The following is a 22,107-nucleotide window of genomic DNA, read 5'->3' on the forward strand; positions in this document are numbered from 1 at the left end:
ATCCAGCAAAGCTGTATCACAAATAAATATGATATCACAAATAAGAACACTATCCATAAATAAAGAATAGAATTTTTAAATTAAATTGGGTCCTTTCACTCTCGTACATCATTAAGTGCATCCACAATTTGGGTATTTAGGTAATTGTCAAATTAAACAAAAATGCAATACAAAACAATCCAGTAAACACTCAAACAAATCCACAAAATAAATTCAAAATAAGTTCATAAGGGGAAAAATCCCTGTCGCTTTGTTCTACACTGCAATGGTTTGCATGTCTATTACGCAGTTGCAGGAAGTATAAGAGTTGGGTGTGGTGGTTTAAGGCAAAACTTCATTTGCCTCTCATTCTCACACACACACACACACCAATGATAGCAGTTTACATTTGAAGGTGCTGGCCTAATCAATTGGTGCAAATTGGTTTCAGTGTCATGCCTAAAGACACTTCAGTGTGGACAGGATGAGCCAGGGATCAAAAAGCTAAAGCTGAGATTAATGGATGACTCCCCCTCTACATTCTGAGTTGTAGCCACCAAACAGTCAAATCTACAAAACATTGAGATTTTATGTTTGATTAAAAATGGAAATGATAGAATTGATAAAATGTATAGACATGAACCAGTGTTAACTATAATAATAATAATAATATTAGATGACATAATTATTACATCATACTTTGAAATTATAAAAAATTATTGTTATTGGGGTTTCTTTCAGAGACCTGCAAGATGGCAACTACAGAAGTTGTGATTCCAGACTCCTCCCATGATAAAACCAGCCGCTTCAAGTTGGTGACCTGGATCAACAACCTGCTGAAGACAGGCTTCAAAGATGTGCGGGAGATGGGTTCAGGTGATTCATCAGAATAAGCAGACCTCATGCAGTTTTTCTATACGCCTGCTTTAGCCCACTTAAGTCATGTCAAGCCACTACAAGCTATGAATACAAGGGTCTCCAGTTTCACTGCACAGCTGTGTGTTGTCACACAGATCTGTGCTGTTGTGGCCTTTTGTCGTGTAGTTGACTGTGATGATCTCCTCCCAAAACATGTCTTGTGCTAAGCTGGTTGGCAACATGTGTATGGCTGCTGCTGGTGACAAGAGAGAAAGCATTGTCTTTAAAAGGTCTCTGTGCTCGGCTCTCAGTACTTTTGTAACTTGTAGTTTAGTTTCACTCCCATGTGCATTTTAATACCCCCAGATACGTTATTCAGATATCAGCTTTATTTTACTGTTTACAGTCATATCACAGCTGTATTTGAGCTGCAATACATTGTAAGTTGCTGCTTATTTCCTGCTGTTGATCACATTGAAAGTTTTCCACTGGCAAACCAGCATGATGTTTTTATTGTGAAGCAGCTATTGGAAACTCAATGTCACTGAGTTAGCATCATTAGAGGCGCTACTCTTTAACAATAAATGGTCAGACAGCGGACCAGGAGTAATTATACAAGCAAAAACAGCCAAAGTCGTCTTAGATGAGGAGCCACGACGTGGCTTGAATGGTCATGGCTGCTCAGCTCAGCGCAGTGCAATATCCCCACTGCGATTGAAAAACAACAAAAGAGTTTTCTTCACACTTCTGAACTGTCTATTATTTGTGTATGATCCTACAGGTGCATGTCACTGTCAGATCATGGACTGGGTTTTGCCTGGTTCTGTTGACATGACCAAGGTGAAGTTTGACGCACAAAGTGAGGAAGACTATAAGCACAACTTCAGTCTCCTCCATGAAGCCTTCAGCAAGAATGGTATCACGAAGGTATGTACTTTTTCTCCAGTGGAGTAGCATTACACCTTTATGTTGTTTTTTGTTTTATTTTACTTCTCTTTTACATTTCTTGAAGGAGAAGAAGATAGTTTACAAAATCTATCCATTATGAGTAGTGCAAGGACCATGCCACTGTTGCATGCCCATGTATATTATATTGTGCATTAGTCATCATAATATTATATGATACAATGCAAATGTAGAGCCAGGATAGTGACTTCCTGGAGTATCAGCTGATTTGTTTGGCAACTAAATGGTGACGGCAAAGACTTTCAGCAGTTTTACTCTGAATCACTGACCTCAAATGCCTTCTTTATTATGAAAGGACAAAGATGTATACTCAAGTGTATGTGTGTTTATACTTTTTTTTTTCAAATGATGGATATCCCTTTTTGGAACCAAATGTTATTTCATAGTAGTGTATCCCTATTTTTCAATATGATTATATTAATTTCAAAATTTTGCCATCTCTTCTTTGTCTTGATTTAGACCATTCCAGTTGAGGAGCTCATAAAAGGGGATTTTAAAAGCAACTTTGAGATGCTGAGGTGGTTCAAACTTTTCTCTAAAGCAAATGTTAAAAGTACAAAATATGATCCTGTGAAAGCCCGGGACAGCCACGATATCAGCCCTATTGTGGTTTCTCCACAATCAGGTAACTGCAATTTCACATTTTCTCTCACTGTGATACTAAAATAAGGCAGTGTATTGTGTTTCAATCATCACATTTACAGTGCTTGTGCAGTAATTATTTTTTATTTTACTTTGTCAGGGAGGTCTAAATTGGATTCAGAAACGGAAGAGAACGGCTCTGAAATGAATAAAAAATTCCCTTACAGTGAAAAGTGGAAGGATGTTTTTTGTTGGGCTGAACGCAGTCCTCTTGGAGAACAATATTCGTACTGCCGCACTTGTGCCAGAAACCTGAACACATTTCATAAAGGCCTCTTTGAACTTAGGCGACATGTGGAAACAAAAAAACACAAGAAAGGGGTTCAGATTTCCAGGAGAGCTACGATACAAAGCCGGCGCTCTGAACTGCTGCCCTGTAGTGATGCAGCTATCCGATTTATCCACAAACACTGTTACAATGGCTCTGCCAATGGTGAACAGGTGTCTAGACAGTTTGCACGTCGTAAGCTGGGGCTGCAGTACCCCAAAGATTTAACATCCGTTTGCCAGCACACTCCTTACTGTGTATACATTTATGGCGGGGTAACAGTGGGAGAGGAGGAGACCGTCTCTGTGGTCCTTGTTGGGTTTTTTGATGTCGAAGCCTGCAGGCACTGCATCCGGTTTCTGGATGCTCTTCAGTCAGTGGATGGTGCAGGAGATCAAACAGCTGCAGCAGTGGGGGAGACCTTGAAGAAATTTGGGTTACCAACAGATAACCTGGTTGCTGTTTATGTCAGTGGTCATGGTGGCGCCTCGGAGCAGATTTGCTCACAGCTCAGGGAACTCAGCCCAAACATAATAGTCTTAGGAGGGCTCTACACCATCGCTGATACTGCTTGCCATGCTGGGGTTAAGCAACTCTCCAATCAGGCTCAAGAGCTGATAGCAGACATCCATGCCCACTACTCCTCCTGCTCTATGAAGAATGATAACCTCAAGGCACTTTTTGGCTCAGCTATTACTGCGGACACTCCAGCATTTTGTATCAACACCAGCTGCCTTAACTTTTGCCAATTAGTCACGAAAATCTTGGAAATATGGACAGATCTTAAATCGTACTTCAGCTCTTGTGACAAGGATGATGACAAAGCCAAGTTAATCTGCTCCCAGCTGCAGGATCCCAAAGTCAGGGCAACATTTATGTTCCTGGAGCAGGCCTTAAAGCCACTGCACAGTTTCCTAAGTCATCTGCAAACACAGGAAGGAGGTTCCCGAGCTGATTTGCCTCTCATCCTAGAGGAAGCCAGTAACCTGATGTACACCTACACCTCGTACTTCCTTCATCCTCAAGCTGTTGTTCGCTTCCTCAAGGAACGCGATGCCCAAATCCTTAAGAACAAGAAATTCCACCTGCCAAGCTCTGAACTCAGTCTGGGTGGGAAAACCGTGACAGACTTTGTGAAGGAGTCTGAGGCTGCAGAGGCAATGTCACTGTTACAAGAGGAGGTGCTGTCTTTCTACATCGCACTCACAGGTTGCATTTCAGAGGAGCTACCTCTCAGCGATGGGTTGCTAAGGAGCATAGGTCAGCTGCTGAATCCTCAGAGCAGGCTGAAAGTGACAGGGAAAGCAGTAGAGGAGCTAGGAACCAAGCTGGGAATCTGCAGCTCCCCTGAGGAGGTCAAGCAACTTACAACTGAATTCCTTGCGTATCAGCTGACTGAGGAGGGAAAAGGTGAAGATGGAGACAAGGACCATTCAGCAGAGATTTCACTGGAAAAACACTGGGCCGGCATACTGAAGGACACCAAGCCAACAGTCTTCAGAAAGCTTGTTTTGACCCTGTTGTCTCTCCCCTGCCCTCCGCTTGATGCTCAGCAAGTTTTTACTCAGGCAAGTAAATTCAGGAGCTGTATCAACAATTATATTGTATTTAGGTTTTGCATGTTTAATTAATTTTGCGCACTTTCTGTATTTCCTGTCTCAGGCCTTAGAGAATGGGGATGCTGCACTGTTCTCTGAGAATGAAGCCTTAACAGAAAGCGAGTATGACTTCACGTCTGACAGCGCTCTCTCTGACAGCACCAGCAACAAAGACTCCCCATTTCACACTAAAGGTAGGAAGACAGATAGTTCACCAAGTAAATTAAAACAAGTTAAATCATCATCTAACTTAAATTAATAATTTGATAAACCACTTTTCATGAAATTATGACAATGATTCATATGATGTACTGTACGTACTTATAAAGGAGGTGAAGAAGTGTATAGGAAGTCATTGCATTTGATAATTTGACATGTTATCTTCACTTTTATCTTATTATCTAGAACTTAATGGCCTTGATATGACAGTGAAGCCGTGTGAAGTCCGCCTGACGAAGATGAAAAGTAAGAAAAACAATGAACATTTTTTATCTGCATAATTTACATAATTGAAGTGTAATTTTCTCCTATATATTTAATTTGTAAATTGGAGTAAATCTTGATGTGGCTTTTTAGCTGGGAAACTGTTGGGGTTGCTGTCATCACCCAGATTTTCAGTTTTAAGATGTCAGAAGGCCTTTATCACTACTCTGATCCTAACACTAAAAAATACTGTGCTGCGATACTTTCTCTTTCCTTTCAAAGAGTCAAAAAATGGACATGATGATATAAATGGAGAGAATGGTGCCCTTTTGAAAGAGGTAACAAATTCTCACCTCTGCCCTTTTTTTTGCTTCACAATCTTCTACATCTTCATGAAAAAGAAGCAACTTGGTTTGAAAAGTTAAGATTGTCAATGACAAATTTTGACCATGAATGCTATCAGCTAGACTTGATAGCAGAAACCAGAACAAAAGAGCAAAAAATATTCTTGCTGCATCATATTTGGCTTCATTTCAAATTCTAAGTTGCTGCTTTTGTAAAGTGATTCCTCCACTCTTCAGTCCTTCCCACCTACTAACAGTCTTTTGTCCTCGCTTCTTTACTCTTTGCACCCCTGGTATGATGAGGTGCAGTTTGCCTATATGGAGGTATGTGAGTGTTTTGAATAACATTTGCATGTGCATGATATTTGAGTGTGTAATGAGAGTGTGTTGTCTCTCAGGGGACCAGTAGGGGATGTTTTGGCTGGGAGAGCAGCTTGCGCCAGAAGCCACAGGCCCGTACAGTGTTTCAGGCTGGTGCTAGCACCTGGTCCAAACCCGTAGATCTTGATAAGGACAGCAAAAAGGGTCTGGAGTCCCAAGATGAGGTGGTAGGTATACTCAAGTATACTGCCAGAATACCCCTGTAATGAGACAGGCCTCTTTGCCCTCTGAAATGCTACTAGATAGAACAAAATAAGTATTCAATGGTTTACCTGACAACATGAGAGCATCCTGCACAATAAGTATTTGATTGCATGGTTACAACCAGGTTTGGAGCGAGTATTTTATCAAATCTTCAGTCTTTTGAAGATCATATCAGATCTAGGTTTAGCTTCAACAATTTTAAGTAAGTTTAAACAACAACACAAAATTCCAACTAAAATCCAAAGAATTACATTTAAAGACATAAAAGACAGATTACATATTTGGTATTTAGTTAAATTGCCATATAAAAGATCAGCATTTAATTTCATTTATTTATTTAAGTCTTAAATTTGATTTACAAAAGTTTATGAATATTTCAGTCAACCCCATCAGACCTTTAGTAAATACTATTGCTAGTGTCGCTATGCAGCTCATAGACTCATGAGGAGCAAGTGCCAGTTTTAGTACAAGACTAGGTCAAAACCTAGTATATGGTTGGATGGTGTTGTAAGCTATTTGCATCCTGCCTAGTATCAGGTGGTTTCAGCCCTTTAACTGTTTGCTTCTTTCCTCCTCTGTGCTCGCATATACAGTATTTTGATACAGCCGAATTCTCAACTAAGCTGTTCTCATTAACATGTTCTTCTGTTTCTGTTGTCAGACAATGGAACAAGTATAAAATAGTCACGGAAACACAGCCCATTAAGACTTCATGTTAACCAGCCGTCACTTCCAAGCCATCTCCAAGCTTCTGCTCCCCTGAAATCCTGATTTTTCTAACTGTGTCTTCATCTGACAAAATGACAAAAAAAGTGATAGACAATGGCTGTGCTGTAATTCCAGCTATACTTACTTTTGAAATTATCACAAATAAAAGTTAGAAGCTCATTCATGTCAGCTGCCGTGTGGTCAGCATAGAGAGGTCCGCTGCAGTGGGAAAGCCTGACCTCACACTTGTGGGGCAATACTGGCGACTCTCTTCTACGAAAAGCCCCTAAGGTTTGTCCAAAACGTAGCTATTTGTTGCCAGGGTTTTTGTTTTTTTATAAAAAGGTGCTGAAGAGGCCTGGAAAGTCAGTTAAACTAGCGACAAAGGTGCTAAGTTGGCAACACTGCTTGTGCGCACTAAAACATTTTCAAAGAGCAACAACGGACTCCAATACTTGGCCGGCCAACCAATGGTGTACCCTTATTAGTCAGTCCCGTGGCATTAGGATATCCAATGGTGTAACTTGATCACTCAGTCAGTCAGTGACAGGCCCATCTATAGGGCTGGCCCCGTTGTTGCGGTCCATCCAAAAACATACAGGGGCTCTGTGAGGCTTATCCTAGGCTGTGTGAAATTACGACAGGAGTATTTCTCACATTTTATAGACCAATCAATGAATTGAGAAAATAAACAGCAGATTTAATTGATAATGAAGATAATATTTAGTTGCCCACCCTAGCTGCATTTGTTACATTTACGTTTACATTCATCATAAAAATGGAAGCATATCTGTTGTGTGAGAAGACTGAGTGATGGCTGTCAAAATGCATTGAAAACACTTTCTGTGGGATTGCTCTTTAGACTCAGAGTTTAATGAATTAAAAATTGAAAATCTGAACCAGCTATCAAAATCCGATCCTACCTCTAACACACCTTCATTTCAGATTAATCATTCGCTTTGTTCACCTGGCGCCAAGTCAGATTAGAAATAAATTGAAAATTCTATAATTCATACTCCAAAATATTATGCTGGCTCCAATGTTTAAATTCAATTTAAGCAATTAGTTTGAAACCACCATATTGGAAAAGACATTTTCTTGTTTGTTATTGGATTTTTCCAATTTGCTACTTTGAACAAAGCGAATGTTAATTTCATCATAATGATGAGGAGCCTTGCTTCTTGTTTTTAACAGATTCTCCCCTCTTTGTCATCTGAAATTAAATAGCAAACACAATGATGATTGCTGATAAGCGATTGGTGGTAAATTTAGAAACACCTTTACCTAAACTTACCCCCAAATACAGTTACACAGATATCTGTTCAGTAAGAAAATGTGGCTCTAAATATGGTTGACTTTCAGCCAGAAGAGTCCTCACCATCCAGTAAATCCACACCAAGACGACGACGGAAACACAACTACCAGGTAATATGTTACAGTTGCAGGAAAAAGCCCACAATACAAAGTTTGCACATTAAACTTCATGTCATAGAAAATATCTGTGCTAGATTTTTTATCTGCTTCTAGGTATGTAATGTAGTTTTGAATAATGTCTGCTTTTCTTGTTTTTTGATGTCTGCAGGATGGGAAAGGGTTTCTGTCAGGAGAGCTTGTGTGGGGCAAAGTGAAGGGGTTTTCCTGGTGGCCTGGGATGGTGATGCCTTGGAAAACTAAGTCAGCTCCTCCGGGCATGCGTAGGGTGGAGTGGTTCGGAGACGGGATGTTCTCAGAGGTAAGGAGTACAGTGCATGTGCTTGACCTGCAAAAAACACTAAACGTGTTGAGTTGTATTTTTTTTTTACATCATTCTTGCTCTCTGTTGCAGATCTTTACAGAGGGTATACTCACGTTTAGTGCCTTCACTAAGTGCTTCTGCAAAAATTCCTTTGCCAGCTTGCCCGTCTACAAGGAAGCCATCTACCAAATTGTCGAGGTAATAGACCAAAACTGTCACAAGACAAAACATCCTGTTCATCAGGATTCATTTTCACATTTGCATATCTGTTTCTCTTCCACCATCTCTTTGTGGGGTTTCTCTTGCTCACCAATTTAAATACTGTGTGGAGCTTCTTCTAAGAAAGGTTCGATCAACTCAGACCATAGAGGATGAAGTCAGTTCTCATCAATGTGCATTTTATAAATCAGAGTGATTATTTCTACAATTTTCTTCATGATTTTGGTGAAAAAAATCCATCTGAAAATCTCCTTCAATCTTCTTTCTGTGGGGATTTTATCAGTCCACTGAGAAGGGGTTTGGCATCATGGATAACATAGTTGTCTGTTGTTGTGATATACTGGGGTATTTTAACCTTTAAAGTATTATATTCAACATCATTCTCCTTTTTCCATTGTTCCATCTCTTATCTTCTGTTCAATTAAGACATAAATAAAGTGGAAAGTCCGACTGTTTTTATTTGACTGTGTGTGGCTTTAAAAAGGACAAAATCCGAAGGTTTGCTGATTAGGGCCAAACATCAAAGATGGATCATGTATCATGGTGTCAAGCAGATTGCTCAGAATCACTTTAGGGAAATGTTTCACCAACACCTGTGTTGTTCAGTTGGCAGGTGAGCGATGTGGGAAGTCTTTTGCTGAGGCGGAAGGAAATAAAGAAAAAGAGCTGAAGTTGATGCTGGACTGGGCCTTTGGAGGATTTCTGCCTACAGGACCTGAAGGATTCACACCTCCTGGTATCTACTCTCAAATACACAATGATTTATTTCTAAAATGTTTTAGAGCTGTAATAATCAGGTGAAAGTTTGAAATTGATCAGTTAGCTGTGTTATTTTTACATACATTACGTCCTCATTGCAGTGTAGTGTATTTAAGCTTTGTTCGTTCTCTTTTAATGGCCACGCATCCAGAATCAGCTTGCTACATAGTTTCAGTGACACAACATATAGCCAGACATGATATATCACACAATTTACAATGATGATAATAATAATATTCCTCAGTGGACAGTTACGAGCTGCATGTATGATGAAGCAGTGATGTTGACACTTCTAAAAACATGATTCCATCTTTTTCTGATCTACAAGATTCTGCAGTACATCTTGACACTTCTGACTCTGCCCAGTCTGACTACCAGCCTCCACCAAAAAGGAAGTATGTTTTTAAAAATAAGGCGAATGCACCCGTCATCACCTATAACAGAGGTATGTATTATTTTTGTCCACATTTAATCCACAAACATGAGAAAAAACTCTCATAAGAGTAAACATTTGTGGAACCTTGTAGATTCGGAGTAGGATGAATGTTATTATCATTATTATTTTTTCCTCTGTGTGATTTGTTTTAATGTTTCACTTTACAGAATCAATAATACAAAAGGTCAAAGAGAAAGGCAAAACAATTGAAGGTATGTTTTGTGTGAGAGTATGGAAGAAGTTTGTATTTTAACATTTTTGATATAAACATACATTTCTGAATTCTAAGGTAATGGTTTGTTATTTCAGATTTTTGTTTGTCTTGTGGATCAACTGAGATTGAAGTACAGCACCCACTGTTTGAAGGTGGTCTTTGTCTTAGGTGCAAGGTAATCTAACAACCCAATGATTTATCTTTGTCTATGTCAATGTGGTTTGCTTTACTCCATTCCAGCCCAGTTTGTAAATGTCTAACCTCCATCCGAAACACAGCTGCCATTAACACCCCAAATGCTGCGGAACGACATTGTCACTGTTTGCAGGAGAACTTCACAGAAACGCTGTATCGCTACGATGAGGATGGCTACCAGTCGTACTGCACCGTGTGCTGTGCCGGCTTAGAGGTCATTTTGTGTGGCAACGCCAGCTGCTGCAGGTAAACACTGCTCAGCTGGTATCTCTCACAGACCAGTTAGTATTTATCACTGCAACCTTATTTGGTATGCTGAATTAGCTGTTTGAACTTCTTGGTTGCACAGTACCCCATGGGATTACAGACAATTATCACTGAATTACTTTTATCCTGAAAACAATGTAAAAATGTGATGATTCTCAGGCAAGTTCTCGGATGTTTTCTCTCTCTCTCCCAGATGTTTCTGTATGGACTGCCTGGACATCCTGGTGGGCCCAGGAACCTTTGACAAGCTGAAAGATGTTGATCCCTGGAGCTGCTTCATGTGCCAGCCGTCACAGTGTAAAGGAAACCTCAAACTCAGACCAGACTGGAGCGTCAAGGTTCAAGACTTCTTTGCCAACAACAGCGCAATGGAGTTTGTACGTATCACACTCCTCCTCCCAGTACACATTTCTATTTCACACCTTAAGACAGTGGAGGGTAAATTCTGAAGTATATACATTTCTAAAAAAAAAAAAAAATAACGCCTGCAGTAACTGAAATAGTTCCAGGAAGGAAATACAGTCAATTATCCGTTTATTAGATACACCTGTCAGCGTTTATTATTATTGCAGCTATCCTAAAGCTCATTGTGTTTCTTGAGATTCTCTGAGAAATGTTTATCCAGCTCGCTGGTTATTTTGAGGCCGTACTTTGTGGGGCTGTTTAATTGCTTTTATTTCCATTATTCCACACCCTATAAACTGGAAACTCAGTTACAACAAAACAGATCCCCTGCTATGAGGAAACCTGGGTAAAGGAGCCGGAAGTGGACAGTAAATGTCAGCAGCATAATATTAGTTCATAAAACAAATCACAATTACAGTTCAAATTAGTTGTTAACATCAAATTGATAGAAATTTAAGCTGGTAGTTTTTCTAGCAGTTATGTGAGTCAAGTGTAAGTGAATCCTCATCTCTGTTTAAGATGAAGTACGTTTGTTAAGGTGAGGGGATGTTAAATTAACAATTGTGTCATCTTTTTTTGTCTCGTTGAAGCAAAAGTTAGCAGGTTTAACTTAGGTTACTATTATTTTCATTATTAATTAATATGCTGATTATTTTCTAGATTCATTAATTGATTGTTTGGTCCATAAAATGTATGAAAACAGAAAAGGTGACTTTGTGAGATGTCTATGTCAAAATGTCAAAATATCAATTTTACAATGATATAAAAGAGACAAAAGCATAAAATCGTCACATTGGACAAACTGAAACCAGAGAATATTAGATGTTTCTGTTTGACAAATGACTGAAACAATTGATCATTTATCAAAAAGATGCCGGTTAATTTTCTGTTGATCAAATTATTAAGCTCTAAAAAATTATTCTCTCTAATGTTAACTGAAATTCAAGGGGAGAACATAACATGTGATGACAGGTGTTGGTAGTGGTCAGTGTACACTCATGCTAGTTAAGATGTATCTTATTTCTCCACATTGCAAAAACATGAAGACACTGCTTAATGTGATAATTACTAGTCTTCCACTCTTAACACTGAACCCTCTTAATTAGGGACAAAACTTATGTTCATTGGGACGACAGTTTGCAGGTACATTACAAGTGTCTCCTGCTGCATCTGCTGTTAAATAACTAGTTGGTTCAGTGATGCTGAAAGTTGTCTATTAATGATTTTATCACAGGAGCCTCACAGAGTTTATCCCTCCATCCCTGCTGATCAGCGCAGACCAATCAAGGTGCTCTCACTCTTTGATGGCATTGCAACAGGTTGGTTCATCGTGTCATGCTTTAAGACATCTAAACCCTAGTTTTGTTTCAAGACAAACTCATCCAGTCTTTGTGATGTTTGGTCTACACATACTACTGAAGAGGAGCCTTTGGGAGCCTCAGAGCTGCTTAAACCAAGAGTACATGCCTAATGGGAAATCAGTAATTGCATAAGATGTGGGAATTCTTTTAATCAGTAACCTGGCTTTAACTACTGTCACATCACGACAGGATACCTGGTGCTCAAAGACCTTGGCTTCAAGATGGAGCGCTACATTGCTTCAGAGATCTGTGAGGATTCCATCGCTGTGGGGATGATCAAGCACGAGGGAAAGATCGAATACGTCAATGATGTTCGCACCATCACAAGGAAACATGTGAGTACAAGCTGCAGTAAGATTACTCACGCCACACACAAACCACTGAAAAGTAATGTGAACCCACCTTTAACTGAGCCGTCATTCAGTTTGTGTATCAAAGTTCACACCAAAGAGGCTTAAAAATGTATAAAAATATGAAGTGAACTAAAGCTCTGCAGTTGTGTGTTGAAGCTGGCTGAATGGGGTCCGTTTGATCTTCTGATTGGAGGCAGTCCATGTAATGACCTGTCCATGGTCAACCCTCTTCGAAAAGGATTATTTGGTAAGCAGCTTCCAAACTACATAAAATAAGGTCACTATAGGTTACAGCATCTTCTACACACATACATTCTGCTTCTTTAATAATTCTCTGTTTGTGCTTCAGAGGGCACTGGGAGGCTCTTTTTTGAGTTTTACCGCATTCTGACCTTGTTGAAGCCAAAGGAGGACGACGATCGTCCGTTCTTCTGGCTGTTTGAGAACGTGGTTTTCATGAGTGGCAACGACAAATCAGACATCTGCAGATTCCTTGAGGTGATTGATTATTGGTGAAAGTATCCTGTCGGCACGCATTAAGTTTTACTGCTCATTATTTGAATCTTCCCTTTTTGTTTTTCCAGTGTAATCCGATTCTCATTGATGCAGTGAAAGTCAGCCCTGCTCACAGAGCACGCTACTTCTGGGGAAACCTCCCTGGCATGAACAGGTACGTACTAAGACACAGTCATATTCCTTTCTTAATGCAGATTCACACACTAAAAGACAAAATAAATTCATTCCTTTAAAAAATGTGTTCAGTTGACATGCCTGTCTGCATTTCTCTTCAGGCCTCTCGCTACATCTTTAGACAACAAAGCGGCTCTTCAGGATTGTTTGGAGTCTGGACGTACGGCAAAGGTAGAAGCATTTATTTTGCTGTGTGTGAGATAGATGATAACCTGAAGTGCCAGAACCATCAGACCTGTAGCAAACAGTATAAACACCACTAGCCACAGCTGATTGGAAGTGGGTCAATTTTAGCAAAAAAGTTAATGAACTGAAGTAAACCATTTTTAATTGGTTGATACATCCATCAATTGTGATCCATTCAGCCCCCCTTGGTTTTCTATTATACTTAGGCCAGTATGATCATGAAACAGCTATTAAATTGCATTCGACATGATATTAAAAAGTCTTAAATTCAACTTGGTGGAAACTGTAGAACTCCTGAGAAAAGACTGAATAACTGTCTTCTCTCAAAACACAGGTCTTAAAATTGTAAAACACCCTCCTTCTGTTTTGTCATCTCTTCCTGCAGTTTGACAAAGTCCGCACCATCACAACAAAGTCTAACTCCATACGGCAGGGGAAGATGGGACCACTACCTGTCACCATGAATGGCAAGGAGGACTACCTGTGGTGCACCGAAATGGAACAGTAATTATTTCCGAAATTAACATTTTCTTGCAAACATATTGCTTACATCACAGTATAATCTCATGTTTAGTATTCATTAAGTAAAGCATTGTGTCTGCAGCTGCTGTGCTCCACAGTCCCCACCCACAGCCAGTGGAAATTAGTACAAAGAAGCTAAAATGAAAGCTGACTGTGTGAAACTGTTTAGCCTAATTGGTCACACATTTTGAAAACGTCAGTCAGTGTTTTGTCAGAAATATTATGTATTTTAGATTTGTTACCAGGGACATATGACGACTTTTCCGTTCTACTAAAAACAATATTTTGTTATATGAAGATTATAGAAAAGCATGAAACAGCCTCCAAATTACAGACAATGTGGGCTTGCCAGAGTCCTGGTAGATTGGTGTTTAATATGCATATCAAATAAATCTCTGTATCTGTATGCTGTTGCTATCTATAAAAGGCAAAATGCAAAAAAGAGAAAAGAAAAAAAAGACAAATTGGGCCGGATGCTGACAGAATAGAATAGAGGAAAACTGCTCTGCCTGATTTTCACAAGTGGAAAACATGGGCAGCCTCGTCCTGACTGTGTTAAAGTAGATCACATCTGGATTGTGACCTTGTGTCACTTGTCTTCAGCAATATACTGAGAAACATTTTGAGCATGTCAGTACACAGACACATATTAGATTATTTGATGTTTTGTATCTTTAGCATTTTCCATGTGGTTGACTCTTACAGGATCTTTGGCTTCCCCAAACACTACACGGATGTGAACAACATGGGCCGAATGCAAAGGCAGAAAGTCCTGGGTCGTTCCTGGAGTGTCCCTGTGATTCGTCACCTCTTCGCCCCACTGAAGGATTATTTTGAATGTGAATAACGACTCTGAAGTGAATCTTCGTGTCAGAGCAGCAGCGGTAATCTACTGCCTTTTCCTGCCCTGTATTACTAGCTCTCCAATCTTTTTCTGAAAGACTTAACGTAGTATTTTCTGTTTTGAGTTTTAGAAATGTTTCGCCCATGAGCTCGTTTAATCCTGTGAGTTGTCACTCATCCACCATCCACCATCACCAGCAGGCACCGACACTTTCCAGATTTGTTTTTTTCCAGGTTTCCTTTGATTAATGATGGTGCTGTGATCAAACAGTAATGCTACTCAGAACATGGGCCTGTGTCATGAAGCATGATGAGACAGTTAGCCAGCTATCTTTGGGCTTTCTTCAGTATCACAAGGCCGGCTCAGCTTAGAGTAAATCATCATGGTAACCTACTGCAGGACTGACACTGACAAGTAATAAAGGTTTTATAAGTCAGTAGTTGTGATCAGTAGATCATTAGTTTACATACCATGATAATTATGTCAGAGACAAAGCAAACAAACATTCTTGCCCAACCACACATGTCCACTGTCAGATTAAAACAGGACTCTTAATAAGCTTCGCTATCAGCCCAATGAATGGCAGTTGTTTCGGTTTTGTGGCCAGTAACTTTACTGTTTTGGTTCATTCTCATCACCCTCATAGCATCATTTCAGCTGTTTTCACAAAGAAGAGCTAAAAACCCACTGTCGTGGCGGATAGAGTTAGAGACTAACTGGTGAACATAATGAAGGATTTAGCAGCTAAAGGGCCAACTCTTCCTCCCAGGAGTTTGTAGAGACCAAAGTAGAGCTAAAAGAGAGTGAATATGCAACTTCTGGTCGTCAGGTGACCAAAATGTCACTGTCTGCTGAACATGTTGAAAAGGACTAGATAATGCTTCCTACACTTATTTATAGCCTCTCTTTTCATATTTGGATATTATTCCTGATGTTTCTACAACTTCTTAGTCCATGCTAATTGTGTGATCATATTATATTAATATATAGTGTACAGACTGATAACCAGCCTTGTGATACCTGTTATTCAGGATTCAGAGAAGCCAGGTAACCCAGCTGTTGAAGTCTCTTTGTGATACAGGCCCCAGGTCTCTACCTCAACACTGATTTATCTGCAGTTACACTTTTTTATCTTTATTAATTTATGAAAAACTGTAACTTTGTTTTCTTTCTACATTAATTTTTTTTTTTTATTGTAAAATCTTACCAGGGAAGTCTGATCTAATCATGTTCATCAATAGCTGTGAATAATTTTATTATTCTTACCTCTTCAGTGAATCGACTGGACAGTTTTTTTAATCTAGTTTTTATTACATTTTTATCCAAATTACATTAATCTAACTGTGGTGCACCAGTGACTTTGTCCAAAATGACCTCACTGGTTTTGCATTTGTGCTAAAATTTTACCTGTTTTAAGAGCTGTTATTTATACGAGACCAAAAATATTTTGTGGCCACTCATTGAGAACAAACTGTCTTTGATATCACTGTTGTTAGTACAATACTGCAGCAGGCTGACCTAAACATAATGTAAAGTGTCTTCTAATGCTAGGAGACATGTACCTTAAAAGCCCATAACAATGGTTTTGCACATTTGATCTCTTTAATAACAAAATGTGTTCTCTACAAAACAAAATCCAGCCATATTTCACAGCACACTATAGGCTCGAGGTTGAAAAAGTCAAGGCACAGTTCTTTGTTGAAGTACAAAAGCTAAAAAGCTTTTATTATTGTGGTTGCATTTTAAAAACAAGACCAACATCTTCCTCAGGGTCAAACAGTAACACAAACACAGGTGAATACTCTAAGAACAAGGTGCCAATTTAAACATAATGCATGCACTGCACATAGGATTTTCTTTGTTTTGGTTGGTTTGTTTTTTTATTTCAAGCCATTTAAATGCTAGGGCTGTAAGTAATGATTATATACGTTATTGATTGATATGTCAATTATTTTTATTATTATTATTATTATTATTTTAATTATGTTTTCTTTGAGCAGCAAATCCTCACAAATGATCAGCTAACATTCCCACTTGAGAAATTACTTCATATTTAATTGATTATCGAAATAAATATCCATTATGTTTGTGTTGATTGGCTAATCTGCTAAGTGTTGCAGATCTCATAAATATGACTAATAACTATGACTAAATAATTAAAATAAATCAAAATGTCATTAAAAAAATAAAATAAAAAATAATGAAAAAATTATATTATTAACTAATAAAATTAGTTAGGAATGACTTTACCGATCATGACTTTTAAAAATGCAGATGACTATTTGTTAATCATGTTGCCACAGCAATAAAAGCTTTAAAACATTTGTACTAATACTAGAACAAAGCAGTGAGCCTTGAATGATCCACCTGGTGCCTCCTTCATTCCTTTTGCTTTCTGAATACAACACACTGAACATTCAGTCTGCTATAGTTTTGGCAAAGTTATACTTCAGTCATGTGGTCATGTAAACAGTGTATTCAGCTGCTTGAGATTTGATGACTGCAACTCTTTAATGCAAGAAATTGTGGCAACTCAGCATTCAAAATCATAACAAATAAATAAGACGGTTTGAAAAAGATAATCACACGAGTAATCACAGATCAAATATGGAATACAACTATGATATCCTGCTTCTTTTCACTGGTAATTTAATTATAGCTGTTTTCCAAAAACTGTTCATGTTTTTATTCAACAATCTTATGTTTCCCATTGGCTGTTTATATCATAATGCCACTTTGCATCAGTGTCTTTGTCGGTTGGTCAAGACAAAAAAAAAAGACAAACAGATAAGTGATTGGCCAATCACATAAATCGCTCTGCTCCTTTTGTCTTGATTTACAAACAGAAAGACGGTTATTGAGAAAAGTGACATGAAATAGAGAAGTTTGTTATTATGTTTCACAATAAACTGAATTCTAAAGGTATTCAAAGGATTATTGCACAGTTTCATGGACATATTCCATATTTATTCATGTGATTATTCATGTCACAATGTCTTGTTTATTCACTTAATTTGAACACTTGAATTTTAATAAGAAATTACCAAATTTACACTATTCCACTTACAAAAGCCACGTTTTGTTATTGTTCATTTGATTTTCTGACCCATCATGCAGCTCTGTATGTGGGACACCTGACATTTCTCGCTCAGTTTCCAGCCTCTCAAATGGCAGAATTTGTTATAAACTGAATATCTTTGGGTTTTGGACTTTTGATTGGACAAAACTTTTTTGAAACTTACCCTTGGACTTCTAATTGTTAGAATAATAGATTATTAAATTACATTTTCAGTGTGAATCTTATTGGATGTTGGCCTGTTGATTGGACAAAAATACCTTTGATGATGTCACTTTGTGAGTCTGGACATTGTGTTGAGAATTTTTCACTCGTCCATGATATTTTTAAAGGAATCGATTCACAGAGAAAATAATCTGCAAATGAATCAGAAATTAAAATTATAGTTATTTGTAGCCCTTCTGTATCGTCAAATTAAGAACTTGTTTATTAACAATGATGTCAGCAGTAATGTTTATTCTATGTATATGCTGTAGGTGCGCATTCAAATGTCAGTGAGATTAGACCCAAAGTTAATTTGCATGTACCATTTTTTTTTTTGTTTTGTTTTTCTTTATGTTTGGTGTGAGGTTGTTTAATCATCAGTACTGTTCAGGTGTCTGTAAAGTCAGGTTTCATGCACACCTGTGTTTCTATTTTTCAAATGGGTGATTTTCTAACTTTACAGAAAGTTAAGATAGTGGTGCTGCCTTAAGTATGAGTCATTTGTTTTCCTGTGATTGACCCTTCATTAGTGTTCAATGACAGTGAGATCAGACTGTTCTGACGTGGTCGACGCCTTTACCTCATCGTTTGTTTGGACTTGTTTCCTAATGGTGCTACACTAACGGTGCTAACTTTTCATGTAAGTTTTTGGTTTTGTCTTTTTTTACCTCTACCGTTAATATGCGCCAGATAAAAGTGAACTTTTCTTGTAGTTTTTTTGTTATGAAGTGTGTTGGACATTAAATTGTGTGTTGCTTTTTATGAAATGAGAAAGTGACATAGCGAAATATTAGTGTGATTTATCATCAGCGACATGTTATTTGTTTTTTTTCCCTTTAATATTCTATTATTTGTCAAAAAATGCCATTTCCTTAGTCAAAAACAAAAACACCTAAATTTGACTTGTTTTATTGCTTCTCAATGACTAAACATACTTTGGTCACCCTTTTGTAAAATCATTATATAATTGTAGTTAACAGTTAAATGTTGTACTGGAGCTCAGAACAGCTGGAGCTCAGAACAGCTGGAGCTCAGTGGTGCTGCAACATTGGCTGATGGAATAAAATCTAAGCTGTGTATCTTGTCCCTCTTGCTTTTTTAAATCAAGTTGTATTGAACATGTGACAACTGAAATGACTTATATTCCACCACCAGAGGTCAACATTGTTCACATTTGTGCTGCAGTAAATCACTCGAGACTTGCAGAGAGAGGACCAGCAGTTCTATGTTGAGCTAATCAGCCTCCTGGGAATCTGCATCCTGTCACAATTACAGCTGTTTAAGATGGATGTGTTAATATGGAGGCAACAGTGACTTTATTTTATTTCACCAGGATAACCACCCAGTATCAAAACTGCTTACAGGGAGTTCTGCGTACATAAAAACAAAAAATCGAACAAAACATCAAACAGTTGGTACTGGTGTCAAGTTTGATCCCATGTAGATCCCATTATTTATCCGATTCCAGATAGTGGTAGTGTAATACAACTGGCTGCTCTTGAATGCAGCATTTCAGGGTTTTCCAGGAGGCGTGGGTCCCTCCTCTACAAAGTTTCTGACCTTATGTGATGGGTTGGTGGTGTACCCTAACTAAAATAAAATTAAGGCTTTAATACCTTTTTACTACCAATAGAATAAAATTTAAAACCTTTTTCCACAGTCATATCTGACGGAAATCAATATTCAAGACCATGTCAACATGTCATCTAGTTGGAATTTTTCATACTCTTTAATTAAAAAATATTGATTTTTATGTACACAGTGCCATAAAGAGGGAAAGGTCACTTGGGAGATGATGCTATTTCCCAAGGTTTCAGTACTCTCTCCATCTGAGAAGGAGTGGGACTCTGGTTGCTGGGTTTTATGTCCAGTTTTATTGTTCCTGGCACTTCCCTTCCCTCCTGAATCAGCCGCATCACCTCTGCAAAGGAAAGCTGCTTTACCTCTGTCTCTGCAGATGTTTCAGCGCCTTGGTTTTTACTGACATCAGAGTCTGAATCTGAAGGAGTCGCCTGGTCCAGCTGCTCCACACTGCAGTCCATCGGTGTCACATGAGAAGAAGCAGAGCTCCACTGTTTGTAGCTCGTTCCGTTAATAGGCTCAACAAACCTGGTGATGACAGAGGAGAGGAATAATGATCTCTTGGTTTTGTGTTCTGTTTGTTTTATAAATGGGGCTTGAAAAGGAACGATAAACAGAATTAATTTTGTGTGGTAACAGCATTCAATATAAATAAAGCCATGCCTTACTACTATTTACACTTACTCCTTTCCTACTTACTTTTATTAAGTAATATTAGAATGTATAAAAGTACTACATTACAAACAAGTATTTTTTTACTATTGTGAATGTTTTTCTCAATTCTTTGTTAGTTTCTTGTATTGTGTAGTCGTGTTGTCTTTGTTGATGATTGAGTCTTTGTGATTGCATCTTGTTTTTAGGTCTTTGGAAAAGTATTTTAATCTCAATGAAACTGCCTGATTAAATAAAAATTACATTAAAATACTTGAAGTGTCAAAAGTAAACCGGAAGTGACCTGACTCCACAACACTACTGGGAAACTAAGGTTGAATGGTTTGGGAACAAGCAGCATCATTGCCTCTGGCACTGCACACCAACATGAAACCTTCATCGCAAAGTTGAAAATTTCTTTTTTCTTTTGCCAATTTTAACAACTGATATTAGAGCAGCTCAGGCTTCTCGAAAATCATTCAAATGTTGAATGAAACAAAAGCAATATGAGGTTGAAATGCTTACAACTCACGTACAGGGTTTCCCTCTGATGAGGGGGGTCACAGATACATCCTGCTTAAATGATACTGTCAGTGAATGAAGCTGCACAGACCTGTCGACACACACCTGTTGTAAAAGAAGAGCTTCATGTCCTGCAGTCTGGTCTCGTCCCTGCTGCTGCTGGACTTGTGTAAAAGCTTCAGTCCGTCCTGAAACCTCTGATCAGCCTCAAAGTCATAAGAGTCAAACCTCAAGAACACAGACTCCATCTCCGCTCGGGTCAGTGTTTAACTTCACTGTTTATCACGAAAGACAGATTTCAGCAGAGAACCGGTTCCGCCATGTTTTTGTTTTTTGTTTTTTTGTTTTTTGGCATCAACAACTGTGGTTAAAGAAGGTTTACGGCGGACAGGGAGAGCAGAGCTGCGGCTGCAGCGCCCCCTGAGGTCACATTCAGTCCTGCAACTTCACACTGTGGGCAAAGGGTGCAAGAACTCAGATTCTTCACTGAAGTAAAAGTAGAAATACCACAGTGTTAAAATGCTTTGTTACAAGTAAAAGTAAAGCATGCAGTTACCAAGCTAAATGTATTAAAATCATCACTTATTGTGCAGAATTTCCTGTTTGAGAGTTTTAAATTGTTACTGGACTATTATTATTACATCGCTGACATCAGGATTGTGGTGAGAGTGGTGTGTTTGAACTTAGAGATATAGTCAACCAATTTGTTTGTTTGTTTGTAACTCTGCTTTGGTTCAAACACATTTATGCACTGCAGGAAATTTAATTAACGGAAAAGATTTACAACAATGTGACACTCACATGATTTTGCCTATTTTTTTATTTTCTAACAAAATACACTACAAATTATAATTATTATTATCATTATTGATTATTCATTAATATTACCTTTGTCAGACACATTTCTTGTTGTTGGTCTATTTTGTGTGTGATTGTCACTACTTGTGTGAAACTAGGTCACAGTGAATTGAAGATACTCCACTGGGCAGTAACCTACATTGTTGTGTATGTGTGTGTGTGTGTGTGTGTGTGTGTGTGTGTGTGTGTCATGTGTAACAGTAGAGGATGAAGGCGTGTTGAGAGCAGAAACATGACACCGTGTCATTGTGTGACTCCTCCACTTGCTCTGTCCTTGACTGCAGCCTCAGGCCGGCTGCCGCCAGTTGCAACCAATTCAGCTTATCTACTCCAAGAAGATCTGAGCTTCCATCTCCCACAGTGAATTTAAATTTAATGTCCAAGTGTATATTAAACAATTACAAAACAGAGCAGTACACTCTGATGTGGTGGCTGCAGCTTTTCAGTGACAGTGAAAGGCAAGAGTCACACAACTGGGGAGGGAGGGAGAGAGGGAGGGAGGGAGGGGGATCATGCTCCTAACAGGCGAGGAAATCTTATCTTATTAACTACTTAGCAGTTACTTTTTCTTTTTTGAGCATGTGAGGTAAAGCCCTCTCCTGAAGCAGCTGATTACTGCAGAGTAAACTCATTTCTACAGCTTAAATAAAAACCTACA

The 22,107-nt window shown here is 38.5% G+C and overlaps 1 protein-coding gene across 1 annotated transcript; it reads left to right on the top strand.

Moving 5' to 3' along the window:
• Window positions 1-724: 724 nt before the first annotated feature.
• On the top strand, window positions 725-18,914 carry dnmt3ba (DNA (cytosine-5-)-methyltransferase 3 beta, duplicate a). The gene is made up of 25 exons (XM_056385539.1): window positions 725-855; window positions 1,619-1,764; window positions 2,263-2,428; window positions 2,546-4,281; window positions 4,376-4,505; window positions 4,717-4,776; window positions 5,017-5,072; window positions 5,477-5,626; window positions 7,734-7,796; window positions 7,954-8,103; window positions 8,197-8,304; window positions 8,932-9,061; window positions 9,413-9,529; window positions 9,688-9,732; window positions 9,830-9,909; window positions 10,063-10,175; window positions 10,390-10,573; window positions 11,836-11,920; window positions 12,152-12,297; window positions 12,472-12,562; window positions 12,665-12,813; window positions 12,900-12,985; window positions 13,107-13,176; window positions 13,577-13,695; window positions 14,419-18,914. The coding sequence occupies exons 1-25, from the start codon at window positions 732-734 to the stop codon at window positions 14,558-14,560; spliced, it is 4,446 nt and encodes a 1,481-aa protein (XP_056241514.1). The 5' UTR covers window positions 725-731; the 3' UTR covers window positions 14,561-18,914.
• Window positions 18,915-22,107: the final 3,193 nt, after the last annotated feature.

Source organism: Seriola aureovittata, chromosome 9 (genome assembly GCF_021018895.1).
Source record: "Seriola aureovittata isolate HTS-2021-v1 ecotype China chromosome 9, ASM2101889v1, whole genome shotgun sequence".
Taxonomy (NCBI): Eukaryota; Metazoa; Chordata; class Actinopteri; order Carangiformes; family Carangidae; genus Seriola; species Seriola aureovittata.